This window comes from Sinocyclocheilus rhinocerous, unplaced genomic scaffold, assembly GCF_001515625.1.
Source record: "Sinocyclocheilus rhinocerous isolate Xijiao unplaced genomic scaffold, SAMN03320098_v1.1 scaffold1314, whole genome shotgun sequence".
In the NCBI taxonomy this organism is placed as follows: domain Eukaryota; kingdom Metazoa; phylum Chordata; class Actinopteri; order Cypriniformes; family Cyprinidae; genus Sinocyclocheilus; species Sinocyclocheilus rhinocerous.
This window is the reverse complement of record NW_015644118.1, coordinates 1,073,406-1,090,975: the sequence shown is the minus strand read 5'-3', so window position 1 is coordinate 1,090,975 and position 17,570 is coordinate 1,073,406. Positions and strand designations below refer to the sequence as shown.

Here is a 17,570-nt window from a genome sequence, read left to right as displayed (position 1 = left end):
AGCCTGCCTCTATTTTGCATGCTTGAACGCCATTGGCGGGCGAACTCTCGTCCTCGAGATTTCATAAGACTTCAGTAGATTCAAGGAAGGAGGGGATAACCCCAAAGCGACATCTTCGATGACGCAGTGTCTAGTTCCCTCCTCTCAGGGAAACAAGGTTACGTTAGGTAACCAGCAAATACAACGCTTCCAGTGTGCGATACCTTCGAGTTGTCCTAGACGCGGCATGGCACTGCACTTCTCGTCCTGTGTGCGACCGAAAATTATGTCTGATAATTTATTACGTCAGGGGCTGCGTTTACACTTTTTATTAACATGCGACCTGTATCCGGATGTTGTCTACATACACATTTAAAAAAGACAAGTGTAAACGCGCTTCTGATCGGATTGTTATCCAATTAGCATGTCGTGGTCCAGAGGTAGTCGAGGAGGAATTGTGATCGGATCTCTGTGTAATATAAACGCAATCCAGACAACGTGTCAGCATTCGCAGGTCGACGTCACCCAAAATCCCGCCGCCTCTCTCCCGTACTGCCAAAAGACTTATTTAAATATTGCACGAAAAAAGAGAGATCCGATCGGTTACAGTCGGGAAAATATTTATTTGATCCAAAATACATTTCAAACCTTTTATATATTATGTTTTTTCTGGATTTTTTGGTTGATATTCTGTCTCTATCCGTTAAAATAAACCTACCATAAAAATGACAGACCCTTCATTTCTTTGTAAGTGGGCAAACTAAATCAAATAAATATTTTCCCCACTGTACCTAATAGAGAAGTCACTTGATGTTACCATGTGTAAACTTGCTGTGTCCTGATTGACTGATGATCACATGTTGATGCCAAGTGTAACAGTTGACTGTGTCAGGCATTGGAAATGCAAGTGCAAAGGAGATTGCAATTCCATTTGAATTTTGTGAGGGTTGGAGCAGGACGTGGAGAAAGTGAAATAGCAATTGTGTTATTTTCTATTGCTATTCCAAAATGACAGAATCTTAACTAGTAAGACATTGGAAATGCAATAGCAAATAGACTTTGCTTTCCATTTAAAATTCGGCAGACATGTTACATACACGGAAAAGAAAATGCAGAGTTTTACGAAGAACTAATATTATTTATGGGTTGGAAAAAGATGCAATGTAATGACGTTTTGATGTTTCTGGGGTTTTGTTCTCTATTTAATGTACATTTTAAAGTGAGCTCCGTTTGAAGGGAACTTTAGAGAGCATACTCACCTGTTTGAAAGCGCAGTGCAGCTCCCTTAGACCCACCATATGAGCGGTTTCAGCCAGCATCCTGGGCCCCATTAATTCACAGAAATCATCAAAGTCCACATGACCTCCCCCTATAAACACAAACACACCAGCAGACACATTTATCTTTACTTTTAAACTGACATACACTACCGTTCAAAAGTTTGGGATTGGTTTGATTTTTTTATGGTTGTCTGTTATGTTCATCAAAGCTGCATTTATATTATTAAAAATACAGTAAAAACAGTAATATTTTAATAGACTTTAATAGATTTTAAATTTTAAGTAGCCAATACTCCAGTGTTCAGTGTCACATGATCCTTCAGAAATCATTCTAATATGCTGATTTGTTGTGCTGTTTAATATTTGTGTGGAAACACTGCTACAGGTTTTTTCAGGATTCTTTGATGAATAGAAAGTTCAAAAGAACAGCATTTATTTGAAATTGAAATCTTTTGTAACAATTTAAATGTCTTTACTGTCACTTTTGATCAGTTTAATGCATCCTTGCTGAATAAAAGTATTAAAACTTTTAAAAAGATCTTACTGACCTCACACCTTTAAACTGTAGTGTAGGTCAAAAGGTTAGAGTATAAATAGAAACACACACACACACAAACACTCAGAACTCCTTAGCAACCACATGGCAACACCCTAGCAAGCACTTGCAAAACCTTAGCATTATAGTAGTGACTTCTGCACATGCAAGAACCACAAACCACTTACAATTCTTCACAAAATGTAAAAAAAAAATCTAGTTCAATAAGAGGTCATTCACACAGAACACATTTTTGCAGGCAGTGAAATGAAAAAAAATCAAGGTCTATAGATGTTTTTTTTTAAGCTAAACTTTTAACTTGAATGTTGTTGTTTTTTTAAATGCCATTTCATGCACAAGACGAGAACGCAACATTCAAAGACGCCCATCTAGAGCATGTTTACATAGAAAAACAACAAAGCAGTGCAGTGGAATACAAAAATACGCTATGTTTGAACAACCTCTAAAACCAAAATTTGACTAATACTGTCATCTGGCAACTTTATGAAAATAAAAGTTTCTAGTATGTGTGTGTGACTGTCGAGCCTCACCATATCCTAATTATGTTTAAATGAAATGCACAGTGTCATATTAACGAGCCAGCATGTCGTTCCAATACAGCCTCGCCCTCTTCTCACCTCCCATCTCTCCATCTTTCACTGTCTCTCTCTCTCTACGGAGGAGGAAACAGACACACAAAGACACTTGCGGGCTTGTTAATCACAGTTCCACGAGGGGGTCTCAGAGGCAGAGGTCATCGCTGTTATGAGCTAGTCTGTCTTTCAACATCATGATTAATTTGCATTTGTATGACAGTTAGTGGTTGGTTCTGTGCAAAGGCGTTTAACCCCACTGACCCTTTACTCGGCTCTATTATCTGTTTAAAATATACATACAATACAAATAACTTTCTTATAATTGCCTCCTAAGGACAGAGTAGCAAAAATGACCAAAGTCCTTTTTGCTCTGAAACAAATATTCTGCATTTTGATCATTTTAGAGACACTTAATAAATATTTCAACCGACAATTCCCCCACATAAAGAACCGCTTTTTTAAAGGAAAGTTGTGAGAAAACAGCCGACTATCTATAATATAAAACCTAATTTTTTTGTCTTCTAAATGAGCACCCTGCAATCCTATTATATTTCAAACTAAATTAAATTAAAATAACATTTATAGCAAAAATATGAAACTCTGTTGCAGATATACATTTTACGACAAGGTGTAATATCAAAAACAGTGACCTTGAAACTAACCTTTTTAAAAATCAAAAAGAACACAGTAAGGGGCCATTCACACAGAAGTTTTTACTTTTAAAAATGCAAGACATGTCAGTGGAAAGAAAAAAAACCCACAAAATTCTTTACATTTTTTTGTACAAGATGCTGCAAAATATGCAAGATGCAAGCATAATCACTTCCATCTAGCACATGTTTACATAGAAAAACAATGGAAAAGCAACACAGTGAAATGCAATGTTCTGTGTGAATAGCCCCCTAAGGAATGATTTACATAAAACACATTTTTGTGTTTAAAAACACAAGACGCTGGGCAGTGGAATGAAAAAAAAAAAAAAAGTTGCAGTTTTTTTACTTCAGCGCCGTGTTTTTTAGAACATGTGCAATAAAATAGACGCAATATACACAAGCGCAACGATCAAACACATTTGTCTAGTGAATGTAAAAGCGCTGCAGTGGAATACAAAAATGTGTTCTTAGTGAACACCCCCTATTGTTCCATGACAACCTACTGTTCAGTCAGTGAACTAGTCATCTGAGCCATATCAGTAAGGAAGTGAACTGTCTGAGCGTCAGAGTCATTAAAATGCACCAACTGAAAATTCCGTTGGCAGATTGGACCTTGTGCTGTATGTTTGCTTTTGTGCGCACTTAGTGAGGACGAAGTAATAGAAAGTTTAAATCCAGACTGATATTAATCTGATGTAGTGTGCAGGTCATGTGGATGTGCATATCACAAGCGTTCCAGGGATACAATCATCTCTGGTTGCCGGGCAATGAGGCACAATGCAGTTCCAGTGACGACAAGGGCTGTAATCCCGTCTCCAGGCAGAGAGTCACTTGTCATGAATCACAACTGTGGTAATCGAGATGAGATGACACTCAGACACGCCCACTACCAAACAGCCCAGAGAGAGAGAGAGGTGGGCAAGACATATCATGACAGAATGAAAGAATAAAGGAGAGACTGGAGACATTTAAGGTACAAACGAAAAATATATCCGAGCTGGAAATACATAAAAGTGGCTGATAACTGGAGAATCAATGAGTGTGGTTACATATATCATCTTACATAGATTATGCTTAATAATAACCCAATACTGTGTTGGTCATATAAATGCCTTAAACTCTATTCTTATAGTTTGGGATGTTTGGGATTGGTTCGATTTTTTTATGGTTGTCTGTTATGTTCATCAAAGCTGCATTTATAATACAGTAAATACAGTAAAAACAGTAATATTTTAATATATTTTAATAGATTTTAAATTTTAAGTAGCCAATACTCCAGTGTTCAGTGTCACATGATCCTTCAGAAATCATTCTAATATGCTGATTTGTTGTGCTGTTTAATATTTGTGTGGAAACACTGCTACAGGTTTTTTCAGGATTCTTTGATGAATAGAAAGTTCAAAAGAACAGCATTTATTTGAAATTGAAATCTTTTGTAACAATTTAAATGTCTTTACTGTCACTTTTGATCAGTTTAATGCATCCTTGCTGAATAAAAGTATTAAAACTTTTAAAAAGATCTTACTGACCTCACACCTTTAAACTGTAGTGTAGGTCAAAAGGTTAGAGTATAAATAGAAACACACACACACACATTTCATTTTTATCTGCTGAATGATCTCAATCAGTTCCATCTCTGTTGGCATGTATCCCATGGTTCTCATGCAGTCTGCGACATCTTTGTAGTGCAAATACCCATCCTGGTCATAGTCAAACTCTTTAAATGCTACATGCAGCTCTGAAAGGAAACGAAATGTAATCACATTTAACCACACTGCCAACTTTTCTTCAATTTGCAGTATACCATATTTGGCTTAGGTGTTATGAATGGACAATGGTGTGTGTGTACACACACACACACATACACGTATATATATATATATGGATTTTGTCCCACATTAATCGTCTTAGCCTTCTTAGATCTATCCAAATTGTATTTATTAGTTTTAGTATTTAAAATGTATTTTAAATTTGTATTTTTTTTTTATTGTGCTTTGTTGTTAATTATAATGTGCTACTCCTGTTTAATTAACATGTTTATTTTAATGTTAATGAAATTACAAAATCACACAGATCATGGTTTTAAACTTACATTAGGACATTTACATTATGCCACATACTGTACCAGTTATATAATCTATAGGACTGTGCAGCTTAAGCTGGTATAGGACCATCAGCACAGGCTGACTCACTGCTCTGGTATTATTAATGCTGCTTACGTCTTCATCCGCTGTATGCCATTCACCATTCATGACAATACCAATCCATTTTTATTTGTTATTGAATTTTGTCAGTTATTTTTCTTATGCTGAATGTGTTGTAGCAATTGAATTGTGTCTGTCTAGGCGCTGTGCACTGTCTCGGATATTAAATATGCATGTTCTGTACATACCATCTAGTTCCTCTGGCAGTAAATCTCTGTCCTGGTGAAAGTAAATGGGAGAGAGAGAGTCCGAGAGAGGTAGAAGGACAGAGAGATGAGAGAGCAAAATGACAATGAGGGTTATGCTGAATGTGTTGTAGCAATTGAATTGTGTCTGTCTAGGCTCTGTGCACTGTCTCGGATATTAAATATGCATATTCTGTACATACCATCTAGTTCCTCTGGCAGTAAATCTCTGTCCTGGTGAAAGTAAATGGGAGAGAGAGAGTCCGAGAGAGTCCGAGAGAGGTAGAAGGACAGAGAGACGAGAGAGCAAAATGACAATGAGGGGAAAAAATCGTGACAAAAACAGCTAAATATGGAAATTATTACAGCATGAGAGCTGAACGTCCTTAGAGACATCGCCCATTTTTAATCACTAATAACTGAGGTTTATGTTAGTATGCTTATCAATGCTGCTCAGTGGCACAATGACGCATAGAGTGGGGGTGGGGGGGGTTGTATAATTGGATTACACCATAACATGCCCTACCATGCCTCACATCAACGCTAATACAAACAATGAACGGCAGAGAGATTCAGGGAAAAAATTAACTCGTTTTGCAAACATAAAATGTGTATATGGTTAAGGGGCAATGTGTATTAAAGGAAAAAGAGAAAGAACGTTTAGCAAAGAAACGGTTTAGAAACTATATTATTATTGCTGTATTTCGTAAATATATCCTCTCATACAGTTTTATTTAGATTCATGGACATATGCATGCTTTAATATATTAAAATCATACAAATACACATGCATATACGCTATACAAATAAAGTTGACTTAAAAATGTTTGACTTAATAACAAACATACAGTATGTATCTGCTAGCACTTTCAGAAATAGATGCATTTGCACTGGGCATAAACATGCAAATGCATGCACATTTATTAATTTTTTTAAATGGCATGTGATTATTATTAAACTGTTTATTCTATTTTTTTTTTATGCAAACTTGGCCTGTAGCTTCACGGTATAGTCTAACGGATTTCACATATAGTCTTTGACTATATAATAATTTATTGAAAAAAAACATTTGAGCCAATAGCTTCATGAAATGAAATTTCAAGCAGTTTGAAATTTCGGTTTCAAGCTGGTTTTCTGAATGCTCTCCTGTCTTACAAATCCAGTGTTTTTGTTCTCGTAGGGAAAAAAGCATATGTCCAAATTAACTTAGCATGAAAGGTAGCTATACTGTAGTTTAAAATAAATCTGTCTGGTTAACCTCTTAAAATTGTGATTTTTGGCCTGTCCTACATGTTGCTTGGACCTCCCGCAGTCTTGGCCCTCTTAACTGTATTGAAATTTTATTTAATATTTATCAGTTTAGTATTTAAAATGTGTTATTTTATTATCTTTTCTGTCTTCCATATAGGACATTAAACATATAGTCCTACCCCTAACACATGCTATTGGTTGAGCCAGTGTTTCTGTGTCAGATTGGTCTGGATTTTTAATCAAATCATCTTAATTTTTTTATTGCACCATAAATAATCTTTAAATTGCTTACTTTCTACATATTAAGTATTTTAGCATCAAAACAAATGACACTTATCAACTTTAATTTCACCTAACGACATTGTTCCTGCACTTAGCCAACTAGATAACCTCGTAACTGCAATGTTAATCCAATGTGGCATGAGTATGTATATTAAAACTTTTATTAATTGATTTGTAAAGCTGATACCCAAGGGCATTGCTGTCCTTCAAATATTTCATTCACTGCATTCATTGGACTTTTGACCTTCAAATTCCCAAAAACACATATTTATTATTAAAAATAATGCATTACTCATAGACTTCTCTGGCAGAGGTAGCGGTTATGCAACTTGGTGAGTTGCTTAAGGCTATTTACCCTTGGATATATGCTAATAGGGTCCCTTGTCTATCTGTTTTTATTTCATTCATCCCTCTAGTTCTGTCGAGCAGAAGCAATGAAGCTTTAGGCTGTGCATACATGGGTATATTCTCCATTTTGTGTCGGAGCACCTTTGTCTTGTTTGTCTCTTAGACTCTATCCATTATCTCTCTCTTACTATTCTACAGCGTCTCCATCTTCTGGCTTTCACTTGCTCGCTGGCTCTCTCTGATCTCCAGACGTACTCTTGAAAATATAATCAAGCGCCTCTGAGTTTAAATGACTGATTCAGTAACTCGTAACAGATTCATAGCGTCGGTTTTAAAAGCAGAAGCAAGATGCTAGCTTAGGTCTGAGCTTCAGTGTACCAAAATAATTTTTTGACTTGGCACTTGTTACTGACCTGATTGAGAAGGAAGGTAGTGTGTTGACAGGCGGCAATATTTTCTCCGCAGACGTATCAGATTATGAACCTGACTTCATGCTAAATAAAGACGCATTGATGTGCCATCCTGGATATATCGGTTTAAATAATAAAAATAAGTCAAACAAACTAGCTAGACGGCTATAAAAAAGTCCATGTGTCTAAAAACACCTTAAACCATTCTAAGCTAGTTAGCTGGTTTTAGTTGATCTCTCAGGCTGGTTTTAGACACTTTTCAACCTGGTCAGTCTGGGAGACCAACACACATTAAATCAGCTAAACACCAGCTTGGCCAAGATAGGAGACCATCTTAAGCCAGCTAAGACCTGTTTAGGATGGACTGATTTATTTATTTTTTTTTCAGTAATATGGTGATAATATGGTGCAGTGATGGTATCAAATGATAATACCATGATGCTGAATCAGTGTTGTTGTAAACTAAAAATTATTAAAAATAGTTTTCAATAACTGAAATAAAGCTGATATAAAATAAAATATTAGATATAAGTATTTTAGCATCAAAACAAATGACACTTATCAACTTTAATTTCACCTAACGACATTGTTCCTGCACTTAGCCAACTAGATAACCTCGTAACTGCAATGTTAATCCAATGTGGCATGAGTATGTATATTAAAACTTTTATTAATTGATTTGTAAAGCTGATACCCAAGGGCATTGCTGTCCTTCAAATATTTCATTCACTGCATTCATTGGACTTTTGACCTCCAAATTCCCAAAAACACATATTTATTATTAAAAATAATGCATTACTCATAGACTTCTCTGGCAGAGGTAGCGGTTATGCAACTTGGTGAGTTGCTTAAGGCTATTTACCCTTGGATATATGCTAATAGGGTCCCTTGTCTATCTGTTTTTATTTCATTCATCCCTCTAGTTCTGTCGAGCAGAAGCAATGAAGCTTTAGGCTGTGCATACATGGGTATATTCTCCATTTTGTGTCGGAGCACCTTTGTCTTGTTTGTCTCTTAGACTCTATCCATTATCTCTCTCTTACTATTCTACAGCGTCTCCATCTTCTGGCTTTCACTTGCTCGCTGGCTCTCTCTGATCTCCAGACGTACTCTTGAAAATATAATCAAGCGCCTCTGAGTTTAAATGACTGATTCAGTAACTCGTAACAGATTCATAGCGTCGGTTTTAAAAGCAGAAGCAAGATGCTAGCTTAGGTCTGAGCTTCAGTGTACCAAAATAATTTTTTGACTTGGCACTTGTTACTGACCTGATTGAGAAGGAAGGTAGTGTGTTGACAGGCGGCAATATTTTCTCAATGCAAAATAAGTCAAACAAACAGGCTAACTTTAGGCACCTATAAATGGGTCACCTGTCTAAACACATCTCAAAGTAGTCTAAGCTAGTTTGCTGGTTTTAGTTGATCTCTCTGACTGGTTTTAGAGTGATTTTGGGCACTTTTCAGCTTGGTCAGTCTGACTGGTCACCCCACTAAACCAGCTGTACACCTGCTTGGCTTAGATAGGAGACCATCTTAAGCCAACTAAGACCTGCTTGTGGTTTGTTTATTTATGTATTTATTTATTTATTTTTCAGTAATGTGGTGATACTGTGGTCCAGTGATGTATCAGATTGTAAATACAATAATGCAGAATCAGTCTTGTTATTGGAATCTAAAACTATGAAAAATAGTTTTCGACGATTGAAATAAAATAAAATACTAGATGTGATATTTTAATATATTATAATTTCATATAAAATATGATATTATAAATATTATATGAAAAACTTAAACATAAACGAAAATTAGAGATGTTGCCTTGGCAAGAATTGAAATACAATTTTTAAGTTTTTAAAATGACTAAAATTAAAAGTAAAAAAAAATTAAAAGCTAAATAGAAATATTAAAAAATAATAAATTAATAAAAATGGGAAAACAAAAGAAAATTACTTAAACTTAAAAATGAAAATATTCTTTTAAAAAAATCACATTTACAATAAAAAAAATACTGTAATATTACATGTAAGGGTGATTGCCATAATTTAAATGTTGCTCCAAGGTACACTGAAAAATAGCATGTTATTACTATGGTGCCTTTTATATTAGTTTTATTAGTTATAACCTGTTCAAAATGATTGTAGTAATTTACATGTAGATCATTCAAAAAAACCAGCAAGAATACATCTAGAGATCTACTCTAGTTCACCTGTCCAAAGAGAGTGTTGAGGTACTGTGTATATGCTGCAGCGATAGCTGAGTTCTGGCTGAAAGATCTACTGCCGCGGCATTCTTGGCTGCCAGATGAGCCCCTGTGACCTGAGTTTTTCGAGTCTTTTGAGGAGCTACGAAGAGCAGAGCGTGGAGGATGAGCATCTGATGTGGATGCTGGAGGACCAGAGGAGCTGTTAAAGGGAAAGAAGAGCGGAAGTGACCACTCCGCACTTCATCTCAATCGATGCAAGTATTGATTTAGAGCCACCCATACCTTTCTTTTGAAGAAGTTTTACTTCTCTGAGACATGCTAGTAGATAATGAGAAGGAGAAAGGGAAGATTTTAGATGTTCAGAGAAGTTTACTCATGTTATTCTTTCTCATCTCATATGCCAGTTCGTCCACATTGACAGTGTAGTTACATAATTTTTCATGAAACATTGATGCAACCATGCCCAGCCCATTGAAGTTGACGTATAAAACATAACGGCAGTTTTCTGGCCAAGTTACTGCAACCTGTTTTACCCTAGATTTCAGCGGTTGGGCAGAGGCCTCATTCCAAAGACGAAAATGGCCACTGGGTCACTTCCTGGCATTATAATGGTCAGAAAGGTCATAGGCTGGAATTACAATGACCACTTCAAATGGCAACAGTTTGATGCCATTGTTTTCCCATTGTAGAAAGGTTTCTGTTTAAAGAGAAGGACACACGGCATAATCAAACGCACGTTAGCGGCAGATCCAAGAGGACGGACCGTTCCTCCGAGCACTGAATTAGATTACAATGGAGGTCGACAGGCGCACAGACAGCCTATAAATTACAATCAACAGTTTAATATGCCCAAGAAAACAGTGAACCTCTGTCTGTCATCTGCCCATTAAACAAGTAATTAGAACCGAAATTGTCAATGGCTCCTCACAAGCAACATGCATTAATTCAAAATGAGTGAATCATTCACACGAAAACATTTATTTCTTAATGTCTTGGCAATTTGATTCTGTATAAATCTGTTGTGCTCCATTCATTGGTTTGGGAATAAAAAAAATAAAAAAAGCTAAAATAGAGAAGAAAATACCAAAATGTCTTGATAGTTTCTCTTAGACTTCAACAATATTGAATGAATAGCAAAGTGCGACTTTTACTTCAAATTTCAGATTAGTCCAAGATCTCACAATAGTCCAAGACCAAATCCACATATACTGCATAGAGTGCAACAATCAGAGTCCAGAAGTAAAAAAAAATTATCCATCGGGGAATTGAATTTAAAAAGATAACTTGTAAATCTTTAAAGAGCTATAAAGTTGGTATGTGCCTTTGTTGGAGCTATCATCCTGCATTTTTTCAATTTTGATTTTTTTAAAATCTTGTTCAACAATGGATTTATTAATGAAAAACTGCATTACCCAGTATTCTGCAAAGAAATCTCCACCAATCAAAGAATTAAAGAATAATCAAAGCTCCTAAATTCTCGCCTATTCCCATGAAGCACTGCGAATGACAAGTCAGTCTTCTTACGCTGTCAAACTACTTAAATAATTGCTTTTATGCATATTTGTGTTTCTGTATATATTTCAATAAATGTCAAGATATGTTGTTTCTATGCATAATCAACATTTTTAAATAAATATATAGATTTTTATATTAATTTAAAAAATAAATATATGCATTTTTAAATGTATATATTAATATATACATTTTTTATTTTTTATTTCCTTTTAATTCAATTTCCATTCGCAATGCTTAATGGGATTGTAGTTCATTCACAATGCTTTATGGGATTGTAGTTCTTTCCTTTCTTTAATCTTCGATTTTTTTATTTTTTTATTTTTTCAAATGCCTTTTTGCTTTAAATTAAAGTTTGTAATGTTGTGTAATGTGTTAGCTGGTGGGTTTGGTTCATATAGCTTTAATAAAGACATGTAAAGGAAACTGGCACTATTTTGATGTTTCCCCTGTATTATTCCATGGACTCAAGCTCTCCAAGTATGTATCGTTGCAACTGTAGTGAAAATGATCTCTGCGAACTTCATTATTAATATTAGCGAAACAATTGCATTGTTCGTCTTGTTGATACAGCAATTGTTTTGTACAACATGGACTTTTTTCTTAGGAGAAGCTTTAAATTAATATAGGCTAAAGATAAAATATACAATAATTAAATTTAAATCATTATCTCATGTCCACATAATTATTTATTTGCTTGAATTGAAAAGGGTGGCTTTGATAAATCAGTATGTTGACTCAAATTAAATCTGAAGAAAATGTTAAATAAATGCTTCAGAAAATTTCTAATTACGTTTGAGTCTTCATGGCACATAGTCTCAGCAAACTGATTATTCATATTTCAAATGAGATGAAACGTACTAAAAGACAGTACGTGGGCTCCGTCTGCTCTGGGTAATTTGGTGAATTTATTTCAGCGCACTAGTGACTCTCACCGAGAAGAAAAACCTGCCTCACTAATCTAAAAGAGTTATTAAACTAAGTGACCAATTGCTGTAATTCTGCACGTTGACACAAGCAATTTCAGCTCCTAATTCCTCTAATTGGAATAATTTAACGGAGGAGTGTTGGGATAATTATGGAACAAACTGATAGAATCGTCAGAGAGCCAAAGCTGTGCTGGGGCAAAAAAGACAAGACTGCTCCATTTTCCCCCTAATTACGATAAGATACCGAACCTTTTTTTATGTGAATTGTGATACACAGAAATTAATTACTTCTAAAATTACATATGAGATGATTGGTTTGCTGGAATGCTGAAAACGGTGACATTCCTCCACCTAGTTTTATTTTCTTTTATTCTTTTTTCTTTTTTCTTTTTTTGCTGAGCTCATGAAGTAAAAAAATTTTCATGGCTGCCACCTTTCAGGGCTGGCCTTCCAAAAATGACTGCATCTGACAGATGCAGATTAGATCGAACATTGATCTGCTTCAGAGATAGAAATCTTTTGCACCCTGAAAGACTCGATCACATTGAGATATCTGTCCAGCCAAGGGCATCAGATACAGGCTTTCAAATGGCTTTGTCTTACTGTTTGACAGCTGAATAGAAGTGTTGCTGGTGTTAGAACTTTGATAAACTTTTAACTTTTTTCAATGTCAAAAATCAAATTGAATTCAGTTATTTGTATAGCACTTTTCACAGTATGTATTGTTACTAAGCAGCCAGTTGCAAGGAAAACACCCTAATACATTAAAACCAATAGGAAGAAACTCAGCTGTGGAAGTCTTATCTATCCGTTTCATGGTGACTTATTGTTTTATTTTTTACTCTAGGGTGGAAACATGCTTCCATAGATATGACAGAAGTTGAAACATATATGTTGCATAACTGAGGTTATTTGTAAGGAGAGCTAGGTTTTGTTTACATTATGTTAGACCTTAGTTAAACCTTAAGGAAATGGCTTAATAAACATACTAAATGTCATCATGTATATGTAAAAATGCAAAAAGTGTGGTTTAGATTAAGGTTTAAGAAGAAGAAAAAAAAAGCATACAGTACTGGGACCGTATTATGGCCCCTCGGTTGAAATCGCATTCCCGGGGGAACAGTATTTCAGCTGGGCCCCCCGTGCGTTAATCAGTACCGTTCAAAAGTTTGGGGTCTTTAATAAGAAGTCTCTAATGCTCACCAAGGCTTCTTTTTTTTTTGTAAAAACAGTAATATTGTGAAATATCATTGTCACTTTTGATCAATTTAATGTGTCCTTTCTGAAAAGGACAGTTTTCAAATTTCTTTTGAACTTTTAAGTAGTATATGTTTGTGTGCTTGTGTGTTAAGGATGTACGGTTTAAAATAGTTATTAAAAGCCCCTTGTTTACTACAGTATTTCTGTCTTGTTTTGTGATCTTCTCGTGAGATCCATCACAAGGCCTTTGGCATCAGATCAATCACATATTGCAAGAACTTTCCTGGGTTACATCTGAAAACAAGCCACAGAACAAACGCTCAGATAGGCATGATCGATCCCCATTACCGATTTTGTGTCATGGCGCTGAAATGAGGCCGGCCCCCTCCTTTGCCATTACGGCCACGCAGTGATGGGATTTATCTTGCTCGGCCTGGCAGCCCCTGACAATCCACTATCAGCTGCTGTGTTTAGAGTACCTGCTGTTTACATAGACCAACTTTACATCTGATTGACTGCATTCAAAGGCTCATCACTTCTCTATGGCTGACATTCATGTCCTTAACATTACTGCAATTATTTTCTGCATATGTTTCAGTAATTGCGATCTGACTGCTTCTCTTCCTGTCAGTTTCTGTACTAATACAGCAAAGCTTTTGAAAAAGATTGCCGCTATGGCTGTCACCATATGCCTGATATGTTACTGTTGAACATGCTTTGTTGTTGACGTTTGAAGTCAATTGGGCCCGTTTGTAACCACAAAAGAGCTTTTTGCGAGTAGAGAATTTATGCAAGATGCCTCTAAAATCTTACTACATTGTTTTTTCAGCTTACCTTCAGAATGAGGAGAGAAAAACGTACAATCCAGAACCACTTGAGTCAGTCTTCTAAAATCAATTCCTCCTCTGAGAGAATGTGTGGATTGACTGTAGAAAGTGACCCTCCTTTGATAATCTGAGTAGGTGATAATCTGTCTAAATATGTTTGGATTAGCATGTGAGATGAGCGTGTTGATGATGTTTAAGACGTGCATGTGTTCCTGTGAATGTGACTGTCTGGAACAGACACATTACTCTGCATTTATCTATGATTGCACAATGTAAAAAGTTTAGTTGCCGTCTTAAATGTTTAAGTATAATCAAATTGGCTGTATCATTTCAACATTATATTAAACTGACTTAAAAAAATTGAGCTGAATCTGGCATAACTTAAAAAAAAAAAAAAGTTGAAATTGGTTATTTTGATGAGGGCAAGTAATGGAAAAACATATGTTGACAATTTTTTACATGTATTTAGCAGATATCAGTATGGTTAAAACTATAGGGGTTAGTTGTCACACAGGGCTATGTCTCAGTAACTATACATTTTTATGTCAAAAGTCAGAGGTCATAAATTTGTTTTCTTTAGCTAGTACTAGTATTATTTTTATATTAATTTTATTATTATAGTATTTAGTCATATTTTTTTATTTTCAGTTTATTTTATTTTTAGTTTAAGTTTTAATCATTTTTATGTGCTTTTGTCATTTTTGTTTAAATATTTCTGTTTAGATTTCATTTATTTTATTTCAATTTTACCTTTAGTAATTTTAGTACTTCAGCTTTTTTATTTCAGCTAGTTGCCATGGCGACATTTCTCATTTTCATTTTCATCTAATATTTATGTCTTATTTTATTTCTGCTTTATTTCAATTCATGAAAACTAATTTTAATAGTTTTACTTAACAATAACAACAGTATTTTTCAAACTGTCTCTTGTTTTTTTCTTATTATTTTTAGTAAGGTTATTATAATGTTCTATCTGTTATTCACATATTCTTATTTTGTGACAGCTTATTTACATTGTGATGTTTTTGAAGTTGTGTATTTAGGGACTTTTTATTTAATAAAAAGAAAAAAAAGTTTCTATCTACAAAGTATATGGAATGCAAAAACTTTGAAGCTCAATATCTCAAAACCACTCAGAATGCAGATAGAACCGTGTAATTCCAAAGTGGCGATTTGTCTAAATGTTAGGTTGGGACAAGTTGTCACAAATTACAATTTCATACAATTTGTACAAAGATATGAAAATATTGTTTTGGTCTACATTACCTTATACATTTTTTTTGTTTTCTGAATTTGTTTTTCATAATTGTTTTACTGTTTAGAAGCCTATAATGGACTGGTTCCATTGTGAAAGTTTACTGCATATAGTGTGACAACATTGCCAGCTATTGGGGCACGTCGTCACAAAAGATCAATGGTGTTAAATGAACTGTTTTCTTTTTCCTGGCCAATGACAGTGGAAATGATCAATAGGCTTTTTGTAGCCAAGACTTTAATGTATGTGTCTATACAGAAATTGATATTGAGTAAAAAGTGTCATGGCTAGCCCTGGTCTCCCCTTTGCACTGTGTCTGTGTACTGATCCAGCATTTGACCCAGTCAGCCGGAGGTCAGGCAAGTTTATCTGAGAGATTGATTCTAACTTTGTTCATGAAGTGTGAACGAACTCTGAACACAGCAGTGACAGCTGATTGCAAGGTTCATGAATGCAATTACAGCTCCAAACTGTGACATAAATAACCTCAAACTTTTGCAGCTAATAAGGTCCTAATGAACGGCTGTCATAAAGACAAAGATTTGGATAATGTATTTAGGAACTGTTCGGCCACATCATTGCATGGACTTTTAATTAAACCAGAGAGCTTAACCCTAGGGCAGAGTCTCATCTTGTTACCAGACTATGTCTCGAAGATAATCATTAAACATTTTAATTAAGATAAAAAATGGATAGTAATACAGCCGGGGTAAATTTAAAGTCCATAATAAAGCTTTATAATGAAAAGTCGCATTATTAAATCTCAAATTCATGGTTGCAGCAAAACAAAAGAACACAAAGACCTCTTCTGTGTGTTTCTTTAGCTCCAAGGCTAGGAGAATGTTTACAAAATATGTGATTGCATGCAAAGTAATGTACTGTAGCCTACTGTACATTATGCTTAATTCCCCTCTGCATATTTATGCCAGATGGTTTTTAATGTATTCAAGACTCTTAGAAAAGGTCATGGGTTCACATTATTTCAATATTATACATGCTTACACAATGCCAACCATTTTCAACAGCTTATTTACTTCTGTAATGTCGAGGTGAGCGTGCCGGCCGGGAGATGCCGTCATAGTCTATCACGCTCGATTATGCTTACTGTGCTTTAAAAAGGCCTGATTTTGCGTTGCAAATTTCCCTCGCAACTTTTTTTTTTTTCTCAGAAACAACCAAAAGGCAAGTCAAGCAATAATGTTATTCTAGTGTGAGCTCCCAATAGACATGGGCCATTTAAAACCAAGCAACATAACCAGAGTCAGCGAATTAAACTCCTGCTGCCATTGCCAATACATAAACTCCATATTCAGTGAAATGACAGTGTACAGTTAAGTGAAATTCTTAGAATGTGTGTGTTATGAAGTTCTGAGGATGTGTGGCATGTGGATTCATTCTGGAAACATTGCCTACAAGAAATAGCAAAGTTGACACTGTGCAGTACGTGAGAATGTTTACATTTCAGCGGGTAGTGGTGTGTTCATCCATGCGGGCTGAGGGTAAAGCAAGGTATGTTTTTGAACAGGGACTGTTATAGATTAGGGTTCAGGTGTGATGTTGCGGAATGCTAGAGGTGACTAATGATTCTGCATAAGCACATAATGGCAGCATTCTGCTTCATTAAACATGGCTTTAAAATTGCTAGACACTCAAAAAATAAGATGTCTCATGCTGGTTTTGTGCGTCGACTTGGTCTCACACAGAGAGGGATGCGTGAATAGATCCAACACTCGCACACACAAAAACAGACCATTGTCATACACATAGTTTTATTTTTCTAAGTATGTGACAGTGCAGACTGGAGTAATGTTCATGACTTTTTTCATTTAGATTACCCTTGCTGTCATGTAACGCTCACCTAAAGTTAATCGTAAATCACCAAAAAGTTAATAATTAGTAACACTGTTAAATGTAACCTTTAG

General features: G+C 35.3%; 1 protein-coding gene across 2 annotated transcripts; it reads right to left on the bottom strand.

The window, feature by feature from the left end:
- Positions 1-1,178: 1,178 nt before the first annotated feature.
- LOC107758019 (calcium-binding protein 4-like) lies at positions 1,179-14,508 on the bottom strand. Of its 2 annotated transcripts, none has more exons than XM_016575657.1 (6): positions 14,401-14,508; positions 10,208-10,243; positions 9,929-10,124; positions 5,636-5,666; positions 4,638-4,781; positions 1,179-1,348 (listed from the first exon to the last, which is right to left on the bottom strand). In XM_016575657.1, exons 2-6 carry the CDS (start codon positions 10,240-10,242, stop codon positions 1,194-1,196), a joined length of 561 nt encoding a protein of 186 aa, XP_016431143.1. In that variant the 5' UTR covers position 10,243; positions 14,401-14,508; the 3' UTR covers positions 1,179-1,193. The 2 variants fall into 2 exon arrangements, with proteins under 2 accessions (XP_016431143.1, XP_016431142.1); XM_016575656.1 differs by lacking the exon at positions 5,636-5,666 and adding an exon at positions 5,436-5,466.
- Between the last annotated feature and the right edge of the window lie 3,062 nt (positions 14,509-17,570).

Excerpts from the sequence above, each read along its gene's own strand:
- LOC107758019 (XM_016575657.1), bottom strand. The coding sequence starts at position 10,242 with ATGTCTCAGAGAAGTAAAACTTCTTCAAAAGAAAG. Across the intron at positions 5,667-9,928 it reads TCAACACTCTCTTTGGACAG|GACAGAGATTTACTGCCAGA; the intron begins GTGAACTAGAGT and ends TACTTTCACCAG. Across the intron at positions 1,349-4,637 it reads TCAGCAGATAAAAATGAAAT|GGGGAGGTCATGTGGACTTT; the intron begins GTGTGTGTGTGT and ends TTGTGTTTATAG.